This window comes from Perca fluviatilis, chromosome 7, assembly GCF_010015445.1.
Source record: "Perca fluviatilis chromosome 7, GENO_Pfluv_1.0, whole genome shotgun sequence".
NCBI classification, from domain to species: domain Eukaryota; kingdom Metazoa; phylum Chordata; class Actinopteri; order Perciformes; family Percidae; genus Perca; species Perca fluviatilis.
Genome location: NC_053118.1, coordinates 12,570,111 through 12,597,132, shown reverse-complemented (window position 1 = coordinate 12,597,132; position 27,022 = coordinate 12,570,111). Strand labels below are relative to the sequence as shown.

Here is a 27,022-nt window from a genome sequence, read left to right as displayed (position 1 = left end):
CTTTTAGTGTTTGTGGCCACTTCCTGACTTTTTTCCTATAAAGCTAAATAAATGTAGCCTACTTTCAGATTATTTTGTATAGCCTATTTAGTCATGTCTTTTAAGAAATACAATAATAAATTAAGAAATACAACTGTAGTAATAGTGGCAATTACATTTAGGCAAAATCCATGATTAGTTAGTTATTGAATATATCCCCTACACTCATAATCTATTTAATAGATTGTTTTTATGTTATATTTATTTTACCATGCTAAATCACGCACCAGAGTTCACATAAGGGTTATCTCATCTCAGTTCATCTCATATTACGACATACTGTAGCTTCAGTAGCCTACAATATTCACCTACGCCCATTGGGTCAGAAAACTCAGTTCATATTCGACGGTGCTTTTAATTTGAAAGTCATTGCCGTAATTTCCTTATTCATTCTGCGTCACTTGACACTAATCAGAAACTGTTATCAAAGTTCCGTAACTGGGATAATTCACCTTGTAGCAGCAGGGGTGGAAAAAAAAAACAGGCGGTGGACATTTACCGATAAATACTTCAGAAATACTTGAGTGCGGAGGTTAAAAAAGAGAGATTTGTTTATTCTGAAAGCACAGAGACAAACTCTTGCACTATGGACCCCAGTAAGTCGAGTGCTCCTCCATCGGGATGGTCTGATGAGAAGACTTCCACGGGCCACGCGCCACCTCCGCCCTACCAGGACCAACCGTACCCGGGGAACCCACAGCCCGGCCAGGCATACCCACAACCGCAGCAGGTAACGTTAAGTAGCCCAACACCGGGCTAATAAAATAATAAATATAATAATAAGTAATAATAAGTATTAATAATTGGCAGGTAACAGGGTGCTACAGTCTACGGGTGCTACACAGCTTTTTGTTGTTTTTCCATTACACTGCTAACGGCAAATATGCTAATAAAATAATCTGTAGTATATTTGAATGCTAATTTCTTGTAGAGCAGAGTTTTCTTAATTTCTAGTAACTTCACGTTAGCGTTACTGTAATATTGTATGATAGAAAAAAATAATTTCGCAAAGCAATTTAAACCGCAGTCCGCTCATTTATTCATCCGTGTAACGTTAATCCGTGTAAGTATTGCCATAATAGTGACAGTGACGTTAACATTAAAGTACTTAAGTACATACTAAGAACTCTATTTTGCTTTTCTTTCCTATAGTATATTATTATATTTACAGAACTATACCCTAACATGTTAGTCTTGGAAGGGTATCAAGATAATAAAATGAAACTCAGCAAGATTATCACAGTTTGTGCTTCCATATATATGTGGATTTTCTAATTATCCAAATTGAATTAACATGGAGTGTCATATTTTTTCTCACTGACTGTAAAGAAATCAGGAGGATTTTTTGTAACTGTGACCTAATGGCCTGAATGTAGTAATGATGGTGGTAAGCTGAAACTAGGCCACCACTGTGTTTACTAAAAGCACCAAAACCAGTTCAAGAAACAGTTTTTTCTTAGTAGAGTTCAACGTTAAGGTTTTTAAAAATATACCATGCCCCAATTATTATTGGCCCCTATACAAATTGTTTTTGTTTTGTTTTTCTGAAAAAAATGTCAAAAGCGTTGGAAAAAGAATTTAGAAAAAAATGGTCAAAAACCAATCAAAACCTAAAAAATAAATCCAAATGAATGTCAACAAAAAAAACATTAAAAAAGAACGCTCAATAAAGCATAAAAAAATCGTTAAATGTCAAGAAAAAAAAGTCCAAAACGTTCAAAGCTTTCTTTGTGTTGGAATTTTAAACTCCGGTGGATTTATGAGGACTATGGTTAACTTCTCCTCAGACCTCTGCAGGGTAAATCCAGACAGCTAGCTAGACTATCTGTCCAATCTGAGTTTTCTGTTAACTAAAACAACTTTTGAACTTACACGTTCTACCAAAACAAATTCCTTCCCGAGGCTATTTTGCAGTGGCACCGTGGCTCTGGCCGCCTCCCTTGGCGGTTGTGATTGGTTTAAAGACATGCCAATAAACCAGAGCACGTTTCTCTCCTATCCAGGAATGCTGTGTGGACTAGCCAGACCCTCATCTGCTGCGCTGTGGAGGAAGGTCTGACAATGCGAGACTACTTATTGTTGAACCCTGAATTGTATTTTATTTTTGTGGCCTGCAGGGCTATGCACCTCCGCCACAGTATGGGGGTGCAGGATATGGACAACAGCCTTACCAAGGTCAGCAGTACCCAGGACAGCAGTACCCAGGTCAGCAGTACCCAGGACAGCAGTACCCAGGTCAGCAGTACCCAGGACAGCAGGCCACCGTCACTGTCCAGCCCACAGTGTACGTGACTCGAGGCCCGCTGCTTAACCCAGTTAACGACTACTTGTGCTACTCCATCTTCACCATGCTGTGCTGCTGCTTTCCGCTTGGAATTGCTGCCCTCATCTACTCCATCTCAGTGAGTTTGATTCTCATGTGTTTTTATTCTTTATGGACTGGTGCATGGATACACAGAGCAAAATGTCCCCCCAGCCAAAATCCAAGTAATCTCATTCTGAAAATGTGCCAAATATAGAGTTGTGGAAGAAAAAGTTCTCTCAGGTCCAATTCAGTGGCTGGTGGTTAATAAGAAAAACAGCTCGCATCACACATTTCTGTATCGTTTTTAAATGTTAACTCAAAGTATCGTGAAATTATTTTAAGAATAACATAAATAGCATTTAGAGAAAAAAAAAAGCAGTAACCAAAAAGTCTTAATTATTACTGCAGAGTTGGAAAGGTATCTCATACTGTAATCCCAGTAGCACTGATACTGCAGTTGTAGTGATTAACGTGCTTTGTGTCTCATGGTAATGACAGTGGATTGATGTGATTGTTTTAATTAGAAAAGCCCTCTAATCAGCGTAAGAATAGCTATCTGATGAGCTTGCTACCTTCTCTGCAACAATATTATAGCTGCAGACCAGATGAATGGGGAAAATTTGACTCATTTGTATGTTGGCGTGTTATGGGAGGATTAGTGTGTGTGTGTGTGTGTGTGTGTGTGTGTGTGTGTGTGTGTGCACGCAAGAGAGCCAAGTTTGGGGAAGTGAATTGGAGTTACTGGAAGAGGTGGAGGTATGTGAGGAAGAGAACAGAGAGAAAATGGAGGATGTTGTCAACAGTAAAATGGAGAAGATGTTTGGTGGGGGAATTGATTATGTAATTCAAAACATGGCTGCTATCTTGTAATGTGAAACTCTGTTGGGGCTTTGTAAATTATAGAGTGTGGTCTAGACCTACTCTATCTGTAAAGTGTCTCGAGATAACTTATGTTATGATTTGATACTATAAATAAAATTGAATTGAATTGAATTGAACTCCAATCCGAGTCAAAAAAAATATGTTTTTTAACTACCTTGTTGTTGTTTTGATACTTGAGAAGGTTAGTAAAAAGTTAAACATTACCTCACTTTAGGATTGATTCTTTAGTTTATACTAGATAGTCATGTATTTTTTTCATTTGAGGAAACCCAAAAAGTGAATGACTTTTGCCTTGTTCAAGTGGTGCATGTAAGGAAAGCACACACGTCTCTGGGAGGAAAAGTTGCTTGATTGTTTCCATGTGGTCAGTGTTTAATCCTCTCAGGGGAAAAACTCTTGTGACTCCTTACGCATTTCATAGCCAAATATAACATAACATTTATTTTGCCCTAAAACATTTAAGTACATTCACTGAGAGTCTTACTTGTGCATGGAAAGTGGACTTTTTTTGAAGTTTTAAAGGTGCTATGAAATGTCAGTGTTTAGGATAATGAATATTTACTCAAAAGTATGCAGATATACACTGCAAAAAAAACATACATCTTACTAAGTACTTTAATGTTGCTTGTTTTTTGCTATGTGTGTGTGTGTGTGTGTGTGTGTGTGTGTGTGTGTGTGTGTGTGTGTGTGTGTGTGTGAGACCCATTTATACTCGGAGGTCAGAATTTCCGAGGTCAAAGTCGAAAACACGCCCCCTGAAGTCGGACAACACATCACAGTACCCCGAGCTCCAAATCCAACATGGCTGTTCTGTGCAATCAACAGCAGTGAAAGCTGTATATACATACACTTTATTAGCCCTTCTGGCTTATTTGTGTCTCACTATCTAAATCAGTCGTACACACAGTCCTGTCCAACTTCTATCTGTGGACATGTTGTTACGCTGTTTGTATGCACAAAACAAACGGTGGAATGCAGTCAACTCGGATGTGACGTAATTCCCAGCTCCGGCTTCCAAATTCGGAGGTAAATGGAATGCACTAGACTGTATAAACATGGAGTGGCTCCGGCCATTGCCATCTTGGCAGTGCCCGACATCGGCTAATCCAAAAATGGGCAAAGAGCGTGGATGGAGTTGAGCTGGGCTAATGGAGTCTACAGTCTATACTCCTATTCTGACAGCCCACCTGTCATTCAAAGCTGAACGACCTTAATAATGCATAACTTTAAACCTGAATATAATTTAAACGGGTGAGTTATAAACCCTAGCCATAGAGATTGTACCAGGCTGTAAACATGTTTAATTCTGCTGTAAAGTTTGACATTTTAACATGGGGCTCTGTGGGGATCAACTCCCTTTTGGAGCCAGCCTCAAGTGGCAATTCGAGGAACTGCAGTTTTTGGCACATTTGCTTAATTTTTCAGCAACGGAGGTTACCATACCTTCTGTGGCAACAGTTGTTTAACTCTATTTTTAGAAAAAGTCCACATTTAGCATCCAGTATTTACCTTGACGTTTAAAAGCAACACACAAAATAGAGTCCCACATCTCTATTGTTGTTTCTATAGCCTATTTTTTTACACAGGTTCCACAAATACTGCCATAAAAAAGATCCACCATTACGTTGACTTTGGCACAGTGGATATGACATATACCTTTGGTGTGGGAGATCTGGCTTCAATTCCCACTGCGATACATCAACCAATGTGTCCCTGAACAAAACACTTAATCCGTAGTGGCTCCAGAGGTGTGTGGCCTCTGACGTATGTATCAATTATAATTCGCTTTGGATAAAAGCGTCAGCAAAATGACAGGTAATGTAATGTTACCCCTGTCTGTGATCATAAACATATTGTAAATAAAGATGTCATAACACTGACTGATACACACAAAAACATATTAAGTAGCATTTTTCGATAAGTCGTCATAACACCGTCTGTCCCTTTTAAACAGATGTCGATTTGGCCCTGTTACTTGCTCCGCTGCAACAACTTTGTCACTCCATTCAGTGTCCGTATTTTATACAGAATGGTGAGGCAGAATAATGGGCAACATTTCCACCTTGAACAGTCTGTTCAGAAAGTGTCTCATGTCTCTGTGCAGTAACGACACTCTCTGTTGTTCCTACATTATTTTGGAGCACAGACTTGTCTCCTGCTCTTTAATGAACAATCTCTGGTTAATGTGTGCAGAGCAAAGTCCATCAAAGTCCATTTATGGCCAGTAGGTCGTATGACTGGTGCCTGTCTGCACCTTTGGAAACAGATTTTTATGACTGTAATATGGAGCAGTCAGTCAGCGCGTAACATGATTGGCCCCTGCTTTCAAGGCTGTTACAGTAATGAACAGGTACTGTATGAGATCGATGAAATTGATTTGGAGCGTCGTGAATCGGAATCGAATCGATTCGGGAAATCGATACATACATTGACGATACCCAGCCCCATATATTAAGTCATTAGTTTTGCAATTTTGTGGTGAAATCCATCTCGTGTGATATTAAGCAAAATTTTGTTTTTTTTGGCTTGGTGACAAAAATTTTAGCGGTTACAGGGCACGTTTAAGGTGCACTAAGGTTGTTTTTATTTGTCACACATACAGCAAACATCTATCCGCTAGCTGCCTGTCCCCTGAACACAGTGTAAATAAACGCGGTCTCTGAAGACAGCTCAGGCTCCACAAACGGCAACAAAAACAAACTGCGCCAACCTGCCCCACAAAGCATAACAAAAAAAGTTCCAGCCAATAACTGACAAGAAGGAGCTGGTTGAGCAATCACTGCAGCAGTGCCAAAAAAATGTTTTGGCCTAAAAAAACGCGTCACATCACTTAGAGCACCTTTAAGGCATGACCAAAGTTATTTTTTATTTATCATAGATCTCATTAATGCCCCTACAAAGACATTACATTCCAGACTAAAGTGGCGCACCGACGACAGACCGACATTGCCATCCCTAGAGCTACTTGCTAGCGTGGCTAAAAACATAAAGCCAACCATACTGAATTGTTTGATCCTCTTACAACACAGCTTGTTAAATACAGCCGAGTGGTTATATGGGAGCATCTCATTGGCCTTACCGTAGGGTTGGGTATCGAGAACTGGCCGGCGACAGGGACTTTGTGGTGCATTCAGGTGTGCCTCATTGAGAGACTCAAGCCGTTGTAAAGCCTACCCTTCTCCCATCTAGTGGCTCTTCATGACAGTTTGTTCTCAATTGACTGGTGAAATAAGGTATTGTTATTACATTAAAAAAGTATATATATATTTAAGTTTGACCATATGCCTTAGTTTGAATATTATTATTTAATCATAGGATAACAGAAACCAAATTAAATTGCATGACATTAATTTACAGGATCCATTAATTCACGTTAAGAAGTTTTTCAGCCATTTTGGTGCCTTGAGGCAGGTTTAAAGGTCCTATGACATGTTGCTCTTTGGATACTTTTATATAGGCCTTAGTGGTCCCCTAATACTGTATCTGAAGTCTCTTTCCCGAAATTTAGCCTTGGTGCAGAATTACAGCCACTAGAGCCAGTCCCACAATGAACTTTCCTTAGGACGGGCCAGTTCTGTGTCTGTGCTATTGAGGAGGAGAGAGGGGGGGCAAGGTGGAGGGTGGGAGTGTGGCCTTGACCAACTGCCTCTTTGCTCGTTTGAAAGCCATGATGTCTCTCTCTTTCTCATGGGTGGGCCAAATTCTCTGGGCGGGCAAAGCAGAGAAAGGGGAGGTAACATTCCTCCTTATGACCTCATAAGGAGCAAGATTCCAGATCGGCCCATCTGAGCTTTCATTTTCTCAAAGGCAGAGCAGGATACCCAGGGCTCGGTTTAGACCTATCACCATTTCTAGCCACTGGGGGACCATAGGCAGGCTGGGGGAACTCCTATTAATGTTAAAAAACCTCATAAAGTGAAGTTTTCATGCCTTGGGACCTTTAAGGCATAGTTCATTACCTTTAGATATGACATTCCACTACAGATTTTGCAATATGGTTCATCCATTTAAGTTATTCTAAAACAAATATTTGGCCACACAGCTGAACTTGCCATTTGAAGAAAGATGATCTGCAAATGTATCTGTAATAACAGCATTTCAAGGTAGGGCTTTAACTACACTTGTGTGTGGTAGCATTAATGATGTTTGGAGAAGGCGTAATTGTTTCAGTATGAACGACACACAGGTGCACAAAGACACAAACACACGCATGCTAATAATCCTGAGTTCCCACCGGTATTTATTAGTGGGAAAGGGGAGTATATTCTGACACTTATTCCTGGGAAATACGAGGATCTCAATTAACGGTATTCAACTCTGCAGGGTTAACACTGTCATAGCAGCAGAATGAAGTCCAATTTGTTGAACAATTGAACATCTGTCAACTGTTGACCCTAGTGATGCACCGAAATGAAAATTTTGGCACAAACCAGAAAAAAACAAAAATTAAGAATTATTAGTACATTCATATGTTTTTAACTTATTATATATTTTTTTTATTTATTTTTTTTGTTGTTCCCTATCATTTTCTCTTTTTGGTTTTTCGTTTTTTTCTTCTTTTTCTGTGCTCCTTTATGAGGTGGCCGTTTTTGTTCGTATCACAACATTTTGTATTGTTTGTGTAAAGTTTCCAAACAAATGCCCTTTTGGGCCATTTTCGGCCGAAAATTTTCGGTGGCCGAATATTCGGTGCATCCCTAGTTGACCCTGAGTAAAGCTTGGTGAAGGACTTCACTTTATATCCCTGTAGTGTTTCCTCTAAATCAGACTTGGACTACTGTTGACTTCTGTCTCAGTTGATTTTCTGGCCTCTTCTGTATGTCTGTCTTTTTCTTTCTGCCCCTCCTTCTGTCTCAGTAATGCATCCGTTTTATTTTTTTTTCAGATTCCGTGTTTTCGGATTTATTTTTATCCCTTTCGGATTTTTCGGATTTGCTTTTCACTTCGAAGCAGTATTGACCTTTAAAAACTCAGTGACACAAACTCACAATTCAGCTTTTTTATTTAAACTCTTAATATATTCAGCAAAGCACATTCAAAATTACCTAAATAAAAGCTAATTGGATGCTCACCTATAACAATGTTGAGGACACTGCGATCTTGGTTGTCAGAGGTTTCGTCGACAACAACGAAGATTTTCTTTCAACGGATCTCTTGCAGCACTTTTTGCATGTGCTGGTCAAAGACCCGCGGCAGGTGAGTCTGCCTGAGGCTGCTGGCTTTTTCTGGAAGCACGCCTCCCTGATTGCAATGTTTAACAAGAAACGGCCGTATCCCCTCTTCATTTTCTCAAGCAGTGTGTCAGCTTCAGCACACATTGCAACAAAATCTTCCACAAACTCATGCCTTGCATCGATTGATTTTGTCGTTGCCTCAATGGTAAACTCGAGGGATTTGCCCGCTGTGGATTTAGCTTTGTTCTTGAGATGAACTTTTGATTTCAAATGGTCGTTACATGTGTCTTTGCGGGTCCAGTCAACAGTATGTTGACTAGAGCCCGACCGATGTTAGGCATTTTCCAAACTATCGGTATCGGCATTTATAATAGCCGAATAATGAATATTTAACAAAATAAAATAAAAACAGATGAAGAGGGTGCTCTACAACGTCCCTGTTGGCAACACTCGTGTTTAACCCTTCAAGTTTCATATCTTGAGTTTGTATTTTTATAAATTTTATTTATCAGAACTTTAATATATTTTGATGTTCCTCTGTTCTGTTGTGACAATAAAACAAACAAGCTTATTTTTAAACTGCGTTATCATATTATTTTAGTGAGGACTCATAAATAACTACAAATAACTAATGTTAGAGAAAATCTGTTTATGTTTTGTTACGCGTTTCTGGATTTTTTTTTAAAATATATATCGGCCGATATATCGGAATATCGGATTTTTAAATCACCAAATATTTGTATCGATATCGGCCTTAAAAGTCCTTTATCAGTCGAGCTCTAATGTTGACAAAACTTACAAAACAAGTTGTTGTCCAGACTCATTGTAGTCGTTGGGGTATTGTTCAGCTCGGTACTTAGCAGTCAGTTGAGAGTTTCTTAATTTTTTCGCCACCGTTGGCTTATCAGGAGCCACTCGCTTCGACATTTCTTTTCCCCACGCAACAAAAGGTATGGTTACTAGGCAACATGTTTAACAATGCCATTTGGCCACGGTTTAGGTAGAGACCTTTCTACGCTTGTTGTTTTAAACTGAAAAATGACAAGGAAGTAAACTAAAATTGTTTATTTAATATTTCAACAAAATATATGCAAATTCCGTGTGATTCCACGTGTATAAGAGAATTCCATTTTCATGTGTAGATTCCGTGATTCCGTCCGCGTTTGCTGCATCACGGAAATCATAGGGCCCTAAATGTGGCCATCACATGGTCATGAGGATCTAATCAATCTGGCAGTACAGGGAGCCTCTCGGATTTCCCTTGAAAAGTGAAAGAGAAAAAGTGGGAGGGAGAGGAAACCGTGCCTCATGGTGTCCCCATTATTCTCTTATGTGGCTACATAATCAGACATCTGGATGAACTGGGAGGAGATAGAGCTGAGAGAGATGCAGAAGAAAGATACAGGCAAAATAATAAAGAAAAAAGAAAAAGAGAGGGAGAGAAAAAAAGAAAAAAAAAAAAAAAAAAAAAAGGGGGGCACAATTTTTTTTTGGGCAGAGAAGACAGAGATGAAGAGGGTCATGTTTTTGTTTGAGTGTGTATCAAAGTTTATAGCTGAAAAGCTAAACAGAAAAGAATGCAGAGACAGAAACAAGATAGGAAATAACATGGGGGAGTGGCTGGCTGCTAGAATCTGTCTCACTTAACATTATCTCTCATGCATTTCAAACAAACCTGTTTGGAAACTGACTTAATGTTTTTTTTCAAAGCTTTTCTGCTGAGAAAAACAATACTTGGACAATAGAACTAGAATGAAACGACCATTGTCTGGCAGTTCTCACTTTGGAGGACTTCTATAATTTGGAGAAAATGAGAATGACTTTTTGCTGTACTCAGGATAAGACTTGAAAGTGGAAATTCTCAACACAGCAGCAACTGGAATGTCCGGACAAGAGATTCTTTTGTCAGGATCAGCGCTCTTTGTGTTTCTCGCTCCAAGCCACTCCTCGCTTCTGTGACAGCGTCGTCAAATGGTCCTTTGTTTCTAAAAACATGAGCTTTTCCTCACAGCTTAGCTCTTGACAGTGGATGAATATCCAGACAGTAATCTGCAGAGTTCCTAAAGTCCCTGACACACCAAGCCGACCGTCGGTCCTAGTTGGGACGATGGTGACCAACCGTTTTTTTTTGTATTTCAGGGATTCTACCTTCTGCAACAGGATGATTGCTTTCCCTTGATTATGTATGTTGGAGGTTTAACCACCCACAGCTCTTCATCCGAGCGTTTTGCTCGTCAGAAACTCACCTGAAAATGTTAACTCCAAATGTAGCTTTAGATTGACTTCCTGTAAGAGATTCACAGTGAAAGCCATAATCATATCTCTTTCAGGGTGTCCGCGGGGTTTTAAAAAGTATTAAAAGGTAGTAAGTCAACTTAGTAAAAATTAAGGCCATTAAAAGGTATTAAAAGGTATTAATCGCCATTTTACGAGGTATTCATTTTTTTAATGTTTTTTTTGCAAACTATGAATTGTCCATTTGTTTTATTATGTCTATTTAAGTTGATCTTGTAAAGTTTGTGTAATACTAGCCTATATCCTATCCCGCATCGGGTGATAGCCTATTTTAGCCTGACAAGCCCACATCAAGATGTTGGGTCTGGGAACACACCAAGATGTTGGGTCTGGGAACACACCAAGATGTTGGGTCTGGGAACACACCAAGATGTTGGGTCTGGGAACACACCATTGGCAGGGCTCAATCTGAGGGGCGGGACTAACGGTTGTCTTTCAAATTCCCTCTGCGTGCTACAACCAAGCAGAGCAACGAAGAAGATAGCGGAGCTAATTGATTGCAGGTTGATAGGTTAAACTTTTGCCGTATCCGGTCGGCAAAACTCTGAACACATCTTCCTTTTTGAGGAATTACTTCAGTGCCGTTCTTTCTTTTCTCAAAGAAAAGCTTAACTCCAAGTCTTCCAGAGTCGCGGCCAAAGACATTTCCAAAGACCACTGTTAGCCAGCAGCAACTCTTCTTTGTTTAAAGGGGTGATAGAATGGTTATATACGGTATTTCACACTGTTCCTTAAGGTCTCCTAATAGGGTATGCAACATTGGTTGGGCTGAAAATGACTCTTTTGATGTTTGTTTTTTTGGCCCTAATGCTACCCTGTTAAATGGGACTGAACTGAAACGAGAGCTTTTCTGCCTTATGTGGTCTGCTCATGAATATTTCGATGAGCTGCACGCTGATTGGTTGAGCTTAGCACGCACACACACACACACATACACACACACAGAGACAGAGACACACACACACACACACACACACACACACACAGACACACGTTCCCCTCTACTGTTCGAGAACACTACCTTTGAAATTCCCTGGCTCGTCGCCATTGTCGCTGTCTTGTGTTTAGTGGTAGTCAGAGCGTGCAGTGAGACAGCGTGAGCAGGGCATCCGCCCTCCCAGCCAATCATCATCGCATTTGCAATGGTGTCATCATCCCCACCCCTGCTCTCTCCAGGCAGCTGATGTGTACCCAAAGCCTGACACCTCGCGCTTCATTCAACCAAATTGTAGTAACACGCAGTAGCGGATCTAGAACATTTTACATGGGGTGGCAAAGGGGGGGGCAATAGGTCTTGGCAGGGTGGCATGGGTAGATGGTACGTGGTAATCCCTATATGTGAATGGCTTTAACCAAACTAACACAAAAATACTTTTAAACTACGTTATTGTTTAAACATGCCCTTACACACTACAAGCGTTTTTAATTTACAACAGGAATAAGCCCAGTGTTCAAACAATACAAAACTGTGCGTCTTTTAAAAAGTAAAAGTATAAAAAGCAAAATGAAAATATAAAATAAAAAGTACAAAAATTGTGTCCAAAATGCAGTGGACTGTGGAAGTATAAAACAGCAGACAATACTCAAGCACATATTATAATTAAAAACTTATACTTATTACAGACCACAATTAACCCATGATCACCCATCTTTTTTAGGAAAGCTTAAGGCGATGGTTGTTGTAGCCTACTTTGAAGCAAAAGTTTCACAAACATATCTAAATCTAGTGCTTTTGCATGCTGTTTCCCAATACTGAGAACAGCCAGATTTCTCAGACGGTCATCTACCATGGTTGAGCGCAGGTGATTTTTTACAAGCTTCAGAGTTGAAAAGCTTTGCTCACACCCAGCAGTACTCACTGGCGAAACGATAGTGCTCTTGTACAGGCAAAAAAAACTCAAAGAAAACCTCCTTAAAAGGCACCAAGAACGTCACAAACTTAGTCAGACTGGACAAGTTTACTTTGCCATTTGCTCTGTTTTTGCCTGGTGTATCTCAGTTTTCAAGTCTTGTAAGTCAGAAAGTCAGAGCCATATTCCTCAGCCACTAAGGCCGGTTACACACTGGAAGCGTCGCGCGAGCGTGTCAGCTGCGTGGCGTGTCCGTTTATATTTCGGCTCCCATGTTAACAGGTTAGAGCTTACACACTGCCGGCGTGAGACGCGTGCCTGCTAGAAATAGAACCGACGCCTATTTTTCACGCGAGACGCGAGCGTGTTGGAAGCGTTTCCAGGCAAAATAGAATAGGAAAATATGTGTATATGTCATTTAGACACAAATACATATTAATAAATGACATATTGATGTTTGAAAGTCTAGGTTTTGACATCAATGTAGATATAAATGTAATACAAAATTTCAGAGAAAAGATTTTCAAATATTGCACCTGTCATACAGAACGAAATATTCTGTAACATATTTTGCAATACTGCCGACGTTGTCTTGCTTTAATCAAATCAGTAGGCTATATATAAATGGTAGGATAGGCTACGATAACAACGTAGTGTGTGTTCTGAGTGACGGTCCAACATCAGATAGGCTATATAGGCTCTTTACAGCTACACTAAGTTGTTCAGACAGCCCACTTACCCATTTATCAGTTTGAATCTGTCGGCACTATGTCCCAAGATCAGCCCTCCCTGTACCTAGCAGCAGGAGCAGCGCCGCGTCAGACACGCTTCTGGTATGTAGGACACAGAAAAATCCACGCAGCTGAGACGCAACAGAAACGCCACGCTCGCGAGACGCGTGCAGTGTGTAACCGGCCTAACAAAACCAATTCTTCCTTTTAAAGCTGCTGTAGGTAAGATTGTGAAGAGCCAGGACTTTGCTAACAAATTTGAACATCGACAACTTCTCAGTCCCTCCCCCCTTTCTGCTGCAGCCCAAACTGTCTCCTAAGCCCCTCCCACACAAGGGAGTTTGACAGAAATGCCGGCATGTCAGACAGACAAAATTTTCAATAACTAAACACTAACACGTTAACTTTACTCACCAACAGTAAAACAATGCTAACTAGCAGGCTAGCGTTAGCCATTTCAGCATCATATCAGACCGACCACTGTGCAAACGTTACTATCATGCTCACCAACGTAGCTTTGTGGGCTTTTGACTACTAATAACCAAGTGAAAGATAAATCATTCATGGTAATTATGTTACCTGTCGAGAAGAAATGTGGCTACATCTGCATCGTTCTTCAGATCTTTAAAATCCCGGAGCTCACGCCACTTCTGAAAAGCCACTTCACCACTGGAGTTTTGGGAAACTTTTCTGCAGCTCGTGCGCGGGGGAAGGGGGAGGGGAGAACGCTATATATGCGTGTACGTGCCTGAGCAGTGATTGACAGGCAGTTAGACACCCCCTGTGGCCCTGATTGGAGAAAATCAACCGGGAGCGGTGGAATTTTACAACAGGCTGTAGAGGAGCTGGATTTTTTTTATATTACATAATTCATGTAGTTCTACTGGAACATAGGGTCAGTTTCAGCAAATGTCACAGAAAGTTAGTTTTATAAGACTTACTTACTGCATCTTTAAGAAGTCATTGTTTGACAGGTTTAAAGCTTGTACACCCCTCATTATCCTGCTGCTAGAGATTGAAAAGCACCTGTCCACCTCATTGATCATTGAGTCTATGATGGGAATGAATATACCTATTCTAAAGGCATCTTTGCTGTCAACATGTGTTTGCTTTTCAAGTGTAGATGTTACAAGGGTATCATGTAACATGTGTCTCCGAGATGTGTGTTTGGTTCTTTTTGATTTGACAATGGTAGAAATGTTACAATTGTGGCAAATATAATTATCTAATGCAATTTTACAGTACATGGACATAGCCAGTGCATATAAGTGACATTACACATTAGCCTACTGTACGGCAATTTATATGGAAGAAGAATAAAAACATAACATATGGTCCAGGGGGAATTGCACCATTCCTCTCTGTCATCTTCCTCCTCCTGATCACTCCCTGCCTCTGTCCCTCTCTCTGAATCGGGGGCCTTTTCATCCCTCACTGATTCTTCTTTTTCCTCATCTCCTTCACTTATTTCCTCATCTACTTCACTTATTTTCTCATCTCCTTAACTTATTTCCTCTTCTCGGTCACTTATTTCCTCGTCTCCTTCTGTGGTCTTCTCCTGCTCTGACCCTCCTCGTCTCTCCAGTTTACTGCAGTCTTCTTCATTTCCCTCATTCTTATCATCATGTGTACTTCTTTAAATTTTCTTAGCAAAAAAGCTGGCAATATCCCCATTTTTAGCCTTCCTTTTTATGTTTAGGCTCCATCTAATTTCTTCAGTACTCTGGCCTGCAAAAGTTGATATGTGAAAAGCTCTGGTTATTCTTGCATTGCATTACACTGTAGGGCCCTGTAGCAGTAGCCTATAACAAATATAAAATCAGAAAAGATTAATCACATGCACACAACAGTTAAGCCTATGTTTAGAGTAGGCTACTTAATCCTATTGTATTTGTTATTTCCCCAGTTTTAACCTGGGTTAATTTGTGCAGCATTATTGCTGTGATATGTGAGAGTAAGTGGATTTTATAGGACTGCTTAGCTAATCAAATAAAAATGACCGATCTCCCAACTAGCACTGTAGGCCTACTGTGTGTTGTAACGTCGGTGAAGCGGCGACCATCATTAAACGTTATGGATACAAACAAGATTTTATATTTTATATTAACCTGTTCTTGTCTTTACTAAAATCAAAACTAATAAAAGGGCAGATCTTACAATTCACGAGGGAGCGATTTTGGCTAACGTAATAGACGCGCTGTTTTTGTTGATGCTGAATCGTCTTTAGCATACAATACATTCATTACAAATGTAACTTTAAGTTAAACATGTGTGTTTAAACTTCACCTGGGGAAACTGACTTCACCTTCAGAGGCTCTGGGGGGGCAGCTCAGTCTCTCCAGTCGGGTTGCAGGGCCACCTGTAGATCCGCCCCTGGTAACGCCACTTTACATTCTCAGTAACGATAACGGCGTTGCAATGGTGGGAAAAGTAATTAATTAGATTACTCCGTTACTGAAAAGATAACACCGTTAGTAACGCCGTTATACTTAAACGCCGTTACTCCCAACACTGCCGACTGTTACCTTAAAACCATCCAGCAAATAGACGGTGCCGTTACCTGAAACCGGTGATTTAACGTCACCGCTCATTTTACCGCTCATTTTACACACAGTTTAACAACAAAACAAAACGCTGAGTGAACATTACTAGCTACCTTTTTCATGTTGGTTTTGAGCGGTATGCACCCCTATTGGGGAAGAAAAAGCAATTCAATTGAAGCACTTACCATGACATCACAGGTTCACTTAGTTTCAAATGGTTATAATGGCATCACAAGTTCAAACGGTGAATGCTTGTTTGCTTGTCTGTGTGTATGTTTTCTTGTATGTCACTTGCCTCATGGAATATTTTTCATGTGTACTCATTTGGGTGTCTGTACATACAGAAGAAGGTTCACTTAGTTTGAAGTGGTTATAATTATTAAATATAATAATTATAATATTATGCTTGGAATTAAGGTATTTGAAAGCTAGGTTACAGGCCAGAAAAAACAAAAACAATGAGCTGAAAGATGCTGAAAACCATAAAGCTAAAGGGAACTGCAGAGTTGGGTGATAATTCTCTGTGTAATTTGATAAATTGTTGGGATAAAAATATTGATTGCTGCAGCTTTAAGGTGAACTGACTGAGTAATCCACAAATTAAAGCTATAAAACACTGTGACGTCTGGCCTGTCACGGTCAATGGTTGTTTAAATATATCCAGGGTTTCGCCCATGCTGATAACAACTTGTAGTGTCTTTTTTCTCTTGTGTGGGTCTCACCCCAGAGAGCCAGACTATACAACATTCCAGATGGGGGATTTTAAAGACCGACCCAGTGGAGTTGAAAATCACACAAAGCTTACTTTGAGGACGCTGGCGACCCTGAAATAGGCTGTGGCCTTGAGGCTATGTCTGTTTAGGCTACATAAGCAACAACAGCCATTGGAGCCCTGGTTACCTAAAAAATACCTGCATAACATAGAGCCTGTGTCCCTGCATCTGTGTATGTAACTGTATGGACAGTATACGAGTATACGTATGTCAACCACAGGTACAGAGAGCAGTGTCACAGAGTGGAATATATTTCCCCCATTGACCTCACCATCAGCCAATCAGGTGAAGGCTTAGGGCTGAGTCAGGGGTCAAACTGTGGGAATGAAAGGAAGGGGTGGGGGCTGTTTGGTTGAGGTGTCGTAAAAAGGTTTTGGCAAATGGTCAATGTAATGGGAAAAGACAGGGACAGAGTGGAAAATGCTGCAACGCATAACTGTGTGGCAGAGATTTTACCATATTGCGTTAACAAGCTTGACTCTTCCGCCATTGTGACTTTCTTTTTGTCTCTGTGTGTGAGAAATGCCTGATAGGCTTTTGGTATCTGTTCCATTCTGTCTTTCATCCACTCTATTGAGTTCTGCCCCCTGCGATTTTCTCACAAATATCAGCCCCTACCCTGTAATTTCCATCCTTCCTCACTATGACTCAAACTGCTCTCACAACAGCAAACCACAGACAGACCACACAGGCCCACTCACAGAGACAGAGCACACAGACAATACTGCAGGCAGGCAGTCAATCAGGCGGCAGCACAAAAGCTGCGAAAAGCATCAAAAACAATTTAAGCACCAGTCTTGTCTGATTCGAGTTTATTACAGCCTCCTTAGGTCTCTCCCCTTTTTATATCCTGAAGAACTCTGTTAAAACTACATTTTTCTAATAATTTCCTAGAACTTTCCTGGGAAAACTTCTTGTGTTCTTCTTGTTCTTGGTAGGCTACTGCTTTTGCTTTTTTCGCCTGGAAGAAGAACACCATTAACCCAAGTACATATTAATTCATTGTTTATTAATTATTGGAACTCTCAATATAGGTCAAATTGTATGCTTGTCTGTGGACATGTTCCTCATTTTTGTATGCTCAGCTGACTTGTTGTACAAGCCGCTCTAGGTAATAATTGGAATTGATTATTTGGAAGTTAACCCATCAAACTCTGTCTCTATTTTTCTATCATTAGTACCCAATTGCAAAATTCTTCTTAGAAAACCTCATGAAAATTATTAGGAGTTTTTCTTTATCCGACTGACTTGACTTGACACTCCTGAAATTTTGAAACTAATGGCTTGATAATCCTGTAACAGGGTTTAGTCACTGGCCCCTGCGGGCCAGAGACTGGCCAATCAACTAGCCCGACATACTTTTTTACTGGCCCCGGGCCATTGCTCATGTCGAGCCCTGTGTAATCTGCCATGCTTTCACTTACCATTTTAAACATATGTAACATTAGCCCGCACTAGTTGCCGTATTTACTTAAAATGTGGCGTACATTTTTTAATCTTTGAGCTACAAGCAGAGCTCTGCTGAGTGTTTCTGACTGATAGACTGTTAGATATTAGTTACTTTGGTGTGGAGGTGAGGATAAATTAGACACGCACATTCTCTTGGCCGGGATAATGGCTGTTAAGGGAGAAGTCACTCAGAGGAACTGCAAAGCTGGGCTTATCGACGGTTGTAAATTCACTTTCACTTCCTAAAATCATCCTTTGATTTAGAATGGTGTGTACCACCTACGGGATTTCAAGCAATAGTGACTCTTTTCACATGGTTTTGTGGCCTTCAGTTAAATAGTTGTAGTTTGAACTATAAGTTATGATTTGTACCTTTTAAATTAGGGTGACCTAATAGTTCCCGGAACTAAAACCGGGACACTTTGCGCGTGACAGTAGTGCTGGTGCACGCACACGATTTTTAATGTGAACATGTGCCAGCCCAGGTCAGACATAAACACTTACAGTATTTTGGTGCACAGCCTGTGCCTTTAGTGTTTGTTTGACATTTACGACCCCTGTGTTGTCTCCAGAGACACAGTGTATTCAGGGGGCAGGCAGCTAGCGGATCAAGGAGAGATGCCTACGATTTGAGACAAAAATGAAATTGCGCTAAAACCATGCAGGAACTCATAGTGCGCCTGTAAGCTTTAAGCAGGGGGAGGGAAACCTGTTATTGTTCTCAGTCAGTTATTGTTGTAGACAACAGGAAAAATCACAAGTGTACCAGTTAGTGACATCAGTATTAGCCTGGATGAGGTTAAGAAACAGTTTTAGCTTAGCACTGGCAAAACTCAGGGTCTGGATTTGGCCTCATTTGCATGTTTGGAAACATGTGCAACCTAGACCAGAATAGGTTGCAGCGCATGATCAGTATGGCGAGTACAGTAAGGTCATTGGGTGAGACGTCATTCTGAGTAAGGCTGAGCGCATCCTCAAAAACCCTTCTCACCCTCTGCACAACACGTTTCAACTAAGCTGCCGGGGCAATGGAAAGATGGTATTGAAAAAAATTATTTATCTTTCGGTGCCATATTTCGGTTCCAAAAGCGTCTGAGCGCGTAACCGCAAGCTTATCTGTCCTCTCTGCATATTGACACAGAGTGGAGCTCCGACCGACACACACACACACACACACATACACACACAGAGAGAGGTGCGGACGGAGTAAACTGTCTACAGTTTTGTTGAAGTCACAGAGACTCACGGTTGGTTTCAAGTGTGGTTACAGTTTTTTAAAACTTCACGCAGACAGCGTTTGCTGCGATGTGATATTAATGCCGAGCCGAAAGCGGTCACGGTGCTGTTGACGTTACATTTCCTCTTACTAGACAAGCAGCCACAACGGTGGTTTCTCTGCCCTGATGACTGACTGACAGGCTGAGCTTGCAAGGCAAGGCACTTTTATTAATGTTACTCTGAGTGAGCAGTTTTACCAGAATTTTTTAATTTTGATAACGGTTTTGATTCACAATTAAGGTGGAAAATAAAAGCTTTGTGTTTAATGTATTTTTGTTGATGTTGAAATGGATTTTAAAACATATGGTATCGAAAAAAGTATCGTTAGGAACCGGCATCGAAACTGAGGTATCGAAATTGGCACCAGATCGAAAGATTTTGAACGATACCCAGCCCTAGTCAGGGCCATGAGGAATAGTACTATGCAGTATTTGTATCGTGTAATATACTGTATATACACTACCGGTCAAAAGTTTTAGAACACCCCAATTATTCCAGGTTTTTATTGAAATTCATGTAGTTCAATGTCTTATTGTACTCTGAAATGAAAGAATAGAACAAATGAACAATTTAAGTAAAAAAAGAAATCATGGAATCAATTTATAAACCAAAATGTATTCTAAATTTTTGACTCATCAAAGTAGCCCCCTTTGGCAGATATAACAGCTGAACACACTCATGGCATTCTTTCTACAATGGAAATCAATTATTCTTCAGAAAGTTCTTTCCAACTCTGTTGCAGAAGTTCCCATAAATGTGTGGCACTTGTAGGTTGCTTTGCTTTCACTTTTCTGTCCTGTTCATCCCAAACCAGCTCAATGGGGTTTAAGTCTGGTGATTGTGCTGGCCACTCCATGTTTTTAAGCTTACCATCTTGTTCTTTTTTGCTAAGGTAGTTCTGGCATAGCTTGGACTTATGTTTTGGGTCATTATCTTGCTGTAGGATGAACCCCTGACCAACTAGGCGCATACCAGAGGGTACTGCATGGCACTGCAAAATGCTGTGGTAGCAGTTTTGGTTCAGGGTGCCTTTCACTCTGTACAAATCACCGGCCCTTGATCCAGCAAAACAGCCCCAGACCATCACGCTTCCTCCTCCATGTTTGACAGTTGATGTCACACACTGAGGAACCATACTTTCGCCTACTCGACGGCATACACAAATCCTGCGTGATGAACCATAGATTTCAAATTTTGATTCATCAGTCCATAGCACCTTCTTCCAGTCTTGAGTAGTCGATTGATTCAGTAGTCCATTGGCAGTGTTTCTTGGCCCAGCCATTATTCTGACGTCTTAGCAATGGCTTTCTTGCTGCAACTCAACCTGTCAAACCTGCAGCTCGAAGTCTTCTCTTTACAGTTGAAACTGAGACTTTCTTATTACGACCACTATTAGGCTGTGCTTGAAGCTGTTGTCCTGTGAGCCGCCTATCACGCAAGCTGTTGACTCTCAGAAACTTGTCTTCTGTTTCTGTTGTGGCTTTGGGTCTGCCAGACCTCTTCCTGTCAGAGTTTCCCCCAGTTTCTAAGTGCCTTTTGATGGTGAAGAATACTGTACTCACTGACACCTTGACTTTCTTCGCACTTTCTCTGTAGGAAAGACCAACATTCTTAAGTGTTATGATGGTCTGTCTCTCTTCCATTGTTAATTGCCTTTTTCCCGCCATTTTTATGGCAACACACTACATTCTGCAGTACAATACTGTTCAAATAATGCTCACGATGGTATGGTACCATACGGAGCCGCCCTGGTCCCACTTTGTCAAAAAAAATTAATTATAACTATCTCATGGCCACGAGATATGATCTTGAGGCCTCGAGATACGATCTCGTGGCCACGAGATAATTCTTCTTCAAAGAGGAGCGGATAGAGAGCGAAAAAGTAACGTTGGGGACGCTACAGGAGTGCAGAACGGAGCACAGATAGACGGGCAGGACAACCGAGCCGGAGCCGGAGGACAGCTGTGGATGTTTGGCGGATCGGCGTGTTGGCGCCGGGAAAAGCAGAGTGGACGTTGCGTGCTGCTGGCCCTCATCCCCCCTCCCTCAAACAGAAAATGGTAAAGACTGTAGTCCTTTTCTCTATAGACTGGTTGAAATCCGATTTTCTATTTTTGCCCAAATCGCACTCGCACAACGCCAATGCGCCGATCCGCCAAACATCCACAGCTGTCCTCCGGCTCCGCTGTCCTGCCCGTCTATCTGTGCTCCAGCATCTCTCCTGATGAGATCTGCCTCATGTGCGCTGGGAGGAGTCTTCCGTTCTGTGCCTGGCAAACCAAAACACCAAACTATATACAAAATAAAACACCCGAAACACCACACTATATACAACATAAGAAAACTCTGGCTGCCTGGCTCCACTTTGTGACATATATACATGTAAAAAGTACAACTATAGGCTATAAAATATGAAGCAGAATTATAAAGGACTATGGATATGCAGCCTACAAGATTTACATTACTGTATTAACAGAATTGTGATGAACAGTACTAGTAAATAAATAAGCAGAACTGCAGCAAACTATATTGCACACTAAATATTAAAACAGAGAATATTGCACAGAATGTGAAGTATTACACTACACTACAGGGTCCAGTTTAATAACAAAGGGTCCATGTGTCAGACACTTTACTATCTTGAGGCCTCAAGATACTATCTCGTGGCCACGAGATAGTTATAATTAATTTTTTTGACAAAGTGGGACCAGGGGGGCTCCGTAGTACCACAGTACTTTTATACAAACAGAGGGGGTTGTAAGTAATCCAGACAAGTTGGAACACCTGTGGGAATTGGTAGCACCAACTTTCAAAGCTTGATCAACCTCCATTGCTGCAGAACAGCTTTACATTGTTTACCCATTTCTTGTTCCCTGAAAAAGGCCTTTTTGTAAAATTCTGAAATGTACAATATCTTTTTGTTTTGGGTAACCTTACTTTTTTTTTTTTAACCTCAGGCAGTTCACCACTTACCTTTGTACCATTTCAAGCTATTCATTGGACTTGAACTAAAATTTCAATAAAAAACTAGATGGGGGTGTTCTAAAACTTTTGACCAGTAGTGTATATATATATATATATATATATATCCTCATGTTGTAGTATTTTTTAGTGAGTGTGTCAGTGTATTAGGTGTTTCGTTTTTAAATAAAAATTCAAGCGAAATGAACATTTCATTTCGACTATCGAAATGTGTGTGTGTGTTTGTGTGTGTGTGTGTGTGTGTGTGTATGTGTGTTTATATCTATTTTTATGATGATTGTTTTGTGGATCTACACCTTGACCACACACATTTCCCTATTTGGGATAATAAAGTTTACCTTAAAACCTTGAAAACAACTGAAGGAGCATTCTCAGATAAGCCTGCTTTTTTTATAGAGCTGTACTCTACTGGAGTATTATTTTTTTCTCCTACTTCCACTTTTACTTGAGTACATATTTTCGATGAGTTTAATACTTTTACTCCGATACATTTTTTATGTACTGCATAGTTACTCGTTACTGTTGTGAATTCCTCACGCTACGGAGACTATGTAGGTTACGTGCGTAGTTACGGCTACGTTAGTTACGTAAGAAATCCCCGAGATCGCATCGTATTCAGAGACGATGTAAGTTTGTACTCTTTCCATTTAGTTATTGTTGCAGCAGATGAAGCTATTCCTGAGTTGTTTCAGTCTGCAGTGAGTCCTGAATGTTTCACCCTGTGGTGTGAAGCTGCTAGTTTATCTTTATTTTGCTAGCTTGCTAACTTTCCACTACATCACACATTTTATTTCAGTATTTGTTAATAAGTGATTAATAACCCACTGTTATTTCAGATAGTAGTTATAACAGCTGTGACATTAATGTACCTTTTGGGGTTTATATCAGAAACTTCCTTCATATCCAGCAACGTACAGCTTGTGACTGCCTGTAATGCATGTCTTAATACCAAGTAAAAAGTTGAACTCCAACAATATGATATTCAAAATTGGACTGCTTTCTTTAATAACTACATAACACAATACTTGTACTTTTACATTTAGTACTTGAGTAGTACATTTTAAAATAAACTACTTGCAATACTTAAGTACAAAAAACGTTGAATACTTTTCCACTTAAGTGGGGTGCTTAAAGAGCACTTCAGCTTCTGCTCAAGTCACTTTTTTGATAGAGCATTTGTACTTTTACTCAAGTATGGGTCTCTAGTACTTTATACACCTCTGGCAAAAATACAGATCAAAAGATAAAGCATCTACCTGCCTAAATGACTTAAAAAACAAATGTTACTTGAGCTGCCTTTAAATTGTTAAAGAACCAAGTGTTGGATTGGGACATCATCCTGTATATAAATCATGAACGGCCGTGTGGACAGAGCCGCAGTTTTTGCAGCAGAGACACTGAGCAGAGGCTGAAAGCGAGCCAGACAGCTGCTGGTAATCATGACCAGCTTTTCTACAGCAGACAGGGCCTTCTCACGACACCTACAAACACACACACACACACACACACACACACAAACATTCAGTTGTATACATAATAGCGGTGTGGGAGTGAGAGTATGAGTTTGTTTTGACTTTGTATTTAATCTTTTATAAATAAGGAATTAAAGCTGGGTTTACCTGCTTAGTTTGTATTGTACGAAAAGGAAAGGTAAAGTATGTGCTTCAAATTGACTGCACTCTGACTGACTGACTGACTGACTGACTTACTGGCAGACATGGCTGTTACTCCACGGTCAAGTCTTCAAAGATATGAATGTTTTTGAAAAGCTCAATAATTCTTTGAAAAGTTGCTGCAAGTAGTGATTGTTTGCATTCCCACTAAATTGCTCGTTTTCCTGTATGTCCCTTACCGGCTAATGTATTTCAAGATGGCGCATCATTATGAAGCGTCTACCCCAGTTCAGTTCATGTTTGTGAAGGGCAATACAGATTTTGATAATGAACAACTACAAACGTTACACACTGGGGCTTTAAAAAAGAAACCTTAGTTTGATATCATTTTTTTTAACTTACCCCTATCTCATTTTAAATATTTTTCTCACCTTCAGGCCCGTGAATCCAACCACATTGGGGACCAGCTGGGGGCAGAGCGGAGCAGCAGGATGGCCCGGACACTGAACCACGTGGGCCTGGGACTCGGCATTGGCATGCTCATCCTCACCATTGTGTATGTAGCGGTGATGGCAAATCAGGTTAAATACTAAATCAGTTTCAACATCTTTCCCATATTTCTAGTCCCCATTTTCATTCTACATCAGGTAATCAGACTAGGAACATTACTGGTCATCTGGAAGAGTTTTGGTCGAAAATTTGTAACCCTTTTAAGTTACCTGTTGGACTAAAAAGACTTTTGAAAAGTTACTGATATATTAATCAACAGTAGAATGCCATGTAATCCATTACTCTTCTACACTGTAAAGAGTAACCTGCAACATATTTCTTCAACATTATTTTGTGTTTGGGATTTTCTTCTATGTTATCACACATCAAAAATCAACATTTTCTGTTTTTGACAGTTCAAATATTTTTCAGCTTCGGCCAGTGTTGCTCCACCATATATATATATACAATGCAGGTGTTATCCAAAGAGTTTTACATGTTTGTGTTCTAATAGCCAGTGATTATCAATACACAGTTTGTAGTGCCATATTTTTATATTGAGTTGAGTTTTGTGTAGTTTTGCAATTGAAAGAGCTTTGTCTGATTGTACAATGGGTGAAATATTGCTGCCCTTTCAACAGAATTGTTGGCTGTAAATATGCACCAACACCCTCTAACTTTCTTAAGAGTCTGCTAACAAAGAATAGCATTTAAAAAAACTAACAAAGGATACTTAAATAAACACAGGAGAGAACTGGCTTTGTTAAGCTCATGCCGAGCAGGTAAAAGATGTATCTGATGTAAGAGTGCACTCTACAAGGTGATTTACAGAAATTTTAGAATTGCACCAATTGCTCTCTTAATTCCAGCTGAACAGGAATGCACAGCTTCACACAAAATCAGCAGAGACAGTGGAGCCAACATGGCTGATACAGCCAGTTGCTCCATCTGTGGCTCAGGCTCTATTTTAAAAGCATAGTGTGTTATGTATGGCCTGGGGTTTGTATGTTATGCACCGTAATGTCTGTATGTTCCTTTCTTGACCAAAGCTGAAAAAGGAAGATTTTACTATATATCAAATTTTCTTTATTAATAAAGTTAAAGCTAGCTAGCTGAAAAAAAAATCCTTCTGCTGTCTGGTTTATTTAGATGATTTAAATCTGACAAGTGCCAGAGCCCAGTTCTACTGTAGGTCCCTGCCACGCTGAGAGTGGCACTATGGAACTTAATCTGCATCCGTCATATGTGTGATTTCTATGTGCACTAATTGTGCTTCTGTATACAGTTTAAATATTTGATTGGTAAAAAAAAACAAAAGCATACTCATTCAAGGGTATGTTTACCTCTGTAACCAGTGTTTCTCAAGTTAGATGTGTGAAAAAAGGCTACGTGTTTCAGGTAGAGGCTCAGGTTTCAGAGAAGTATATAAACGTGATATAATAACAGATAATACTTTAATACTTTTGCAGGTATGACTGCTAAAACAGGTATTAAATTGCATTCTGTGATATATATAAGAATATATCTTAAATGTATGTTAGTAAAGTCTGCAGAAACCCTGTTGTGGAAGGAGATTTCTTCTTTTATTTCTTCTTTCATTCTGAGGTTGTCTGCAAGAACCTTTGTTCAGACATGTTAACCGCTGTGGGGGATTTGGTGTGAGTAAATAGTTTTCCAGCATAGTGTCAGATACGTCTGACAAAGAACTGGCATGCCTTTAATACGTCAGTAGCACTATGACTTACGGGTAGAGAACGGGTGTGAAGAAATATCGGCACAGTCAGACATTTGGGAGTCATTATGAGTTACTGAAAATGTTCCAAGGCTCTTACGGTCAATGTTTTGCCTTCATCTCTGGCTCTCCCAGCCCCACCCTCACTTCCTCCTTTTAACTTTATTGTTTATCCTTGGAACAATTGGATGTCCTGCAAGACTTTGGAAGAACAATACTGGCATAATGACTTATTATCTTTCTTTTCCTATGTACTATTGTCCTAATCAGCTACGAGTTTCCTCTTTATTCTCTTCATGCTTTTCTGCAGCCATGGTCACCACACTAAGCTCCAAACTGACACCACTGTTATGTAACACACTGGCTCCCCATTAACTGGTTGTCTTTGTACTTAAAGTTTTTGCAATCACCCTAACCATCATAAGACCTTTTTTTTCTTTTTTTTAATCACCAGAAATGAGTATTCGGCTTGTTAACTATTCAATCATGTCTCATTTTCTCCTTAAAATGTTTGCGATATAATAAAGTAATGCAACTGGATTGTCTCTATTTAAAAAAAAAAATATATATATATATATATATATATATATATTAACAACTTGTTGTGACAACTTTTTAGGGAAACTTTCTTAACCACAGAACTCAAAATGGTTCAACTAGAATCATTTGTTAAAAGAGTTAAGGAAGCGTGATAAGGCATGAATTCATGAGTGATCATGTGGCTTTGATTTTGATTTCATCTAGTTTAATGGTGGATTCATTTTAGTTAGTGCTTTCGATTTCAGTTGTGGTTGCACAGCTGCCTGTGTATTATTTTGCATATGTATCTATTTTAAAGCCCATGCAGGGACAATCATTGCAAATTAGCTTAGGCTATAAATGGACAT

The 27,022-nt window shown here is 40.0% G+C and overlaps 1 protein-coding gene across 1 annotated transcript; it reads left to right on the top strand.

The window, feature by feature from the left end:
* Positions 1 to 443: 443 nt before the first annotated feature.
* On the top strand, positions 444 to 25,962 carry si:dkey-33i11.9 (synapse differentiation-inducing gene protein 1-like). Its single transcript, XM_039806802.1, has 3 exons — positions 444 to 769; positions 2,157 to 2,441; positions 24,352 to 25,962. The coding sequence occupies exons 1-3, from the start codon at positions 626 to 628 to the stop codon at positions 24,505 to 24,507; spliced, it is 585 nt and encodes a 194-aa protein (XP_039662736.1). The 5' UTR covers positions 444 to 625; the 3' UTR covers positions 24,508 to 25,962.
* The last annotated feature ends 1,060 nt before the right edge of the window (positions 25,963 to 27,022 follow it).

Coding starts and splice junctions, on each gene's coding strand:
- si:dkey-33i11.9 (XM_039806802.1), top strand. CDS start 626: ATGGACCCCAGTAAGTCGAGTGCTCCTCCATCGGGATGGTCTGATGAG. Junction 770..2,156: donor CATACCCACAACCGCAGCAG/GTAACGTTAAGT, acceptor TGTGGCCTGCAG/GGCTATGCACCTCCGCCACA. Junction 2,442..24,351: donor CCCTCATCTACTCCATCTCA/GTGAGTTTGATT, acceptor TCTCACCTTCAG/GCCCGTGAATCCAACCACAT.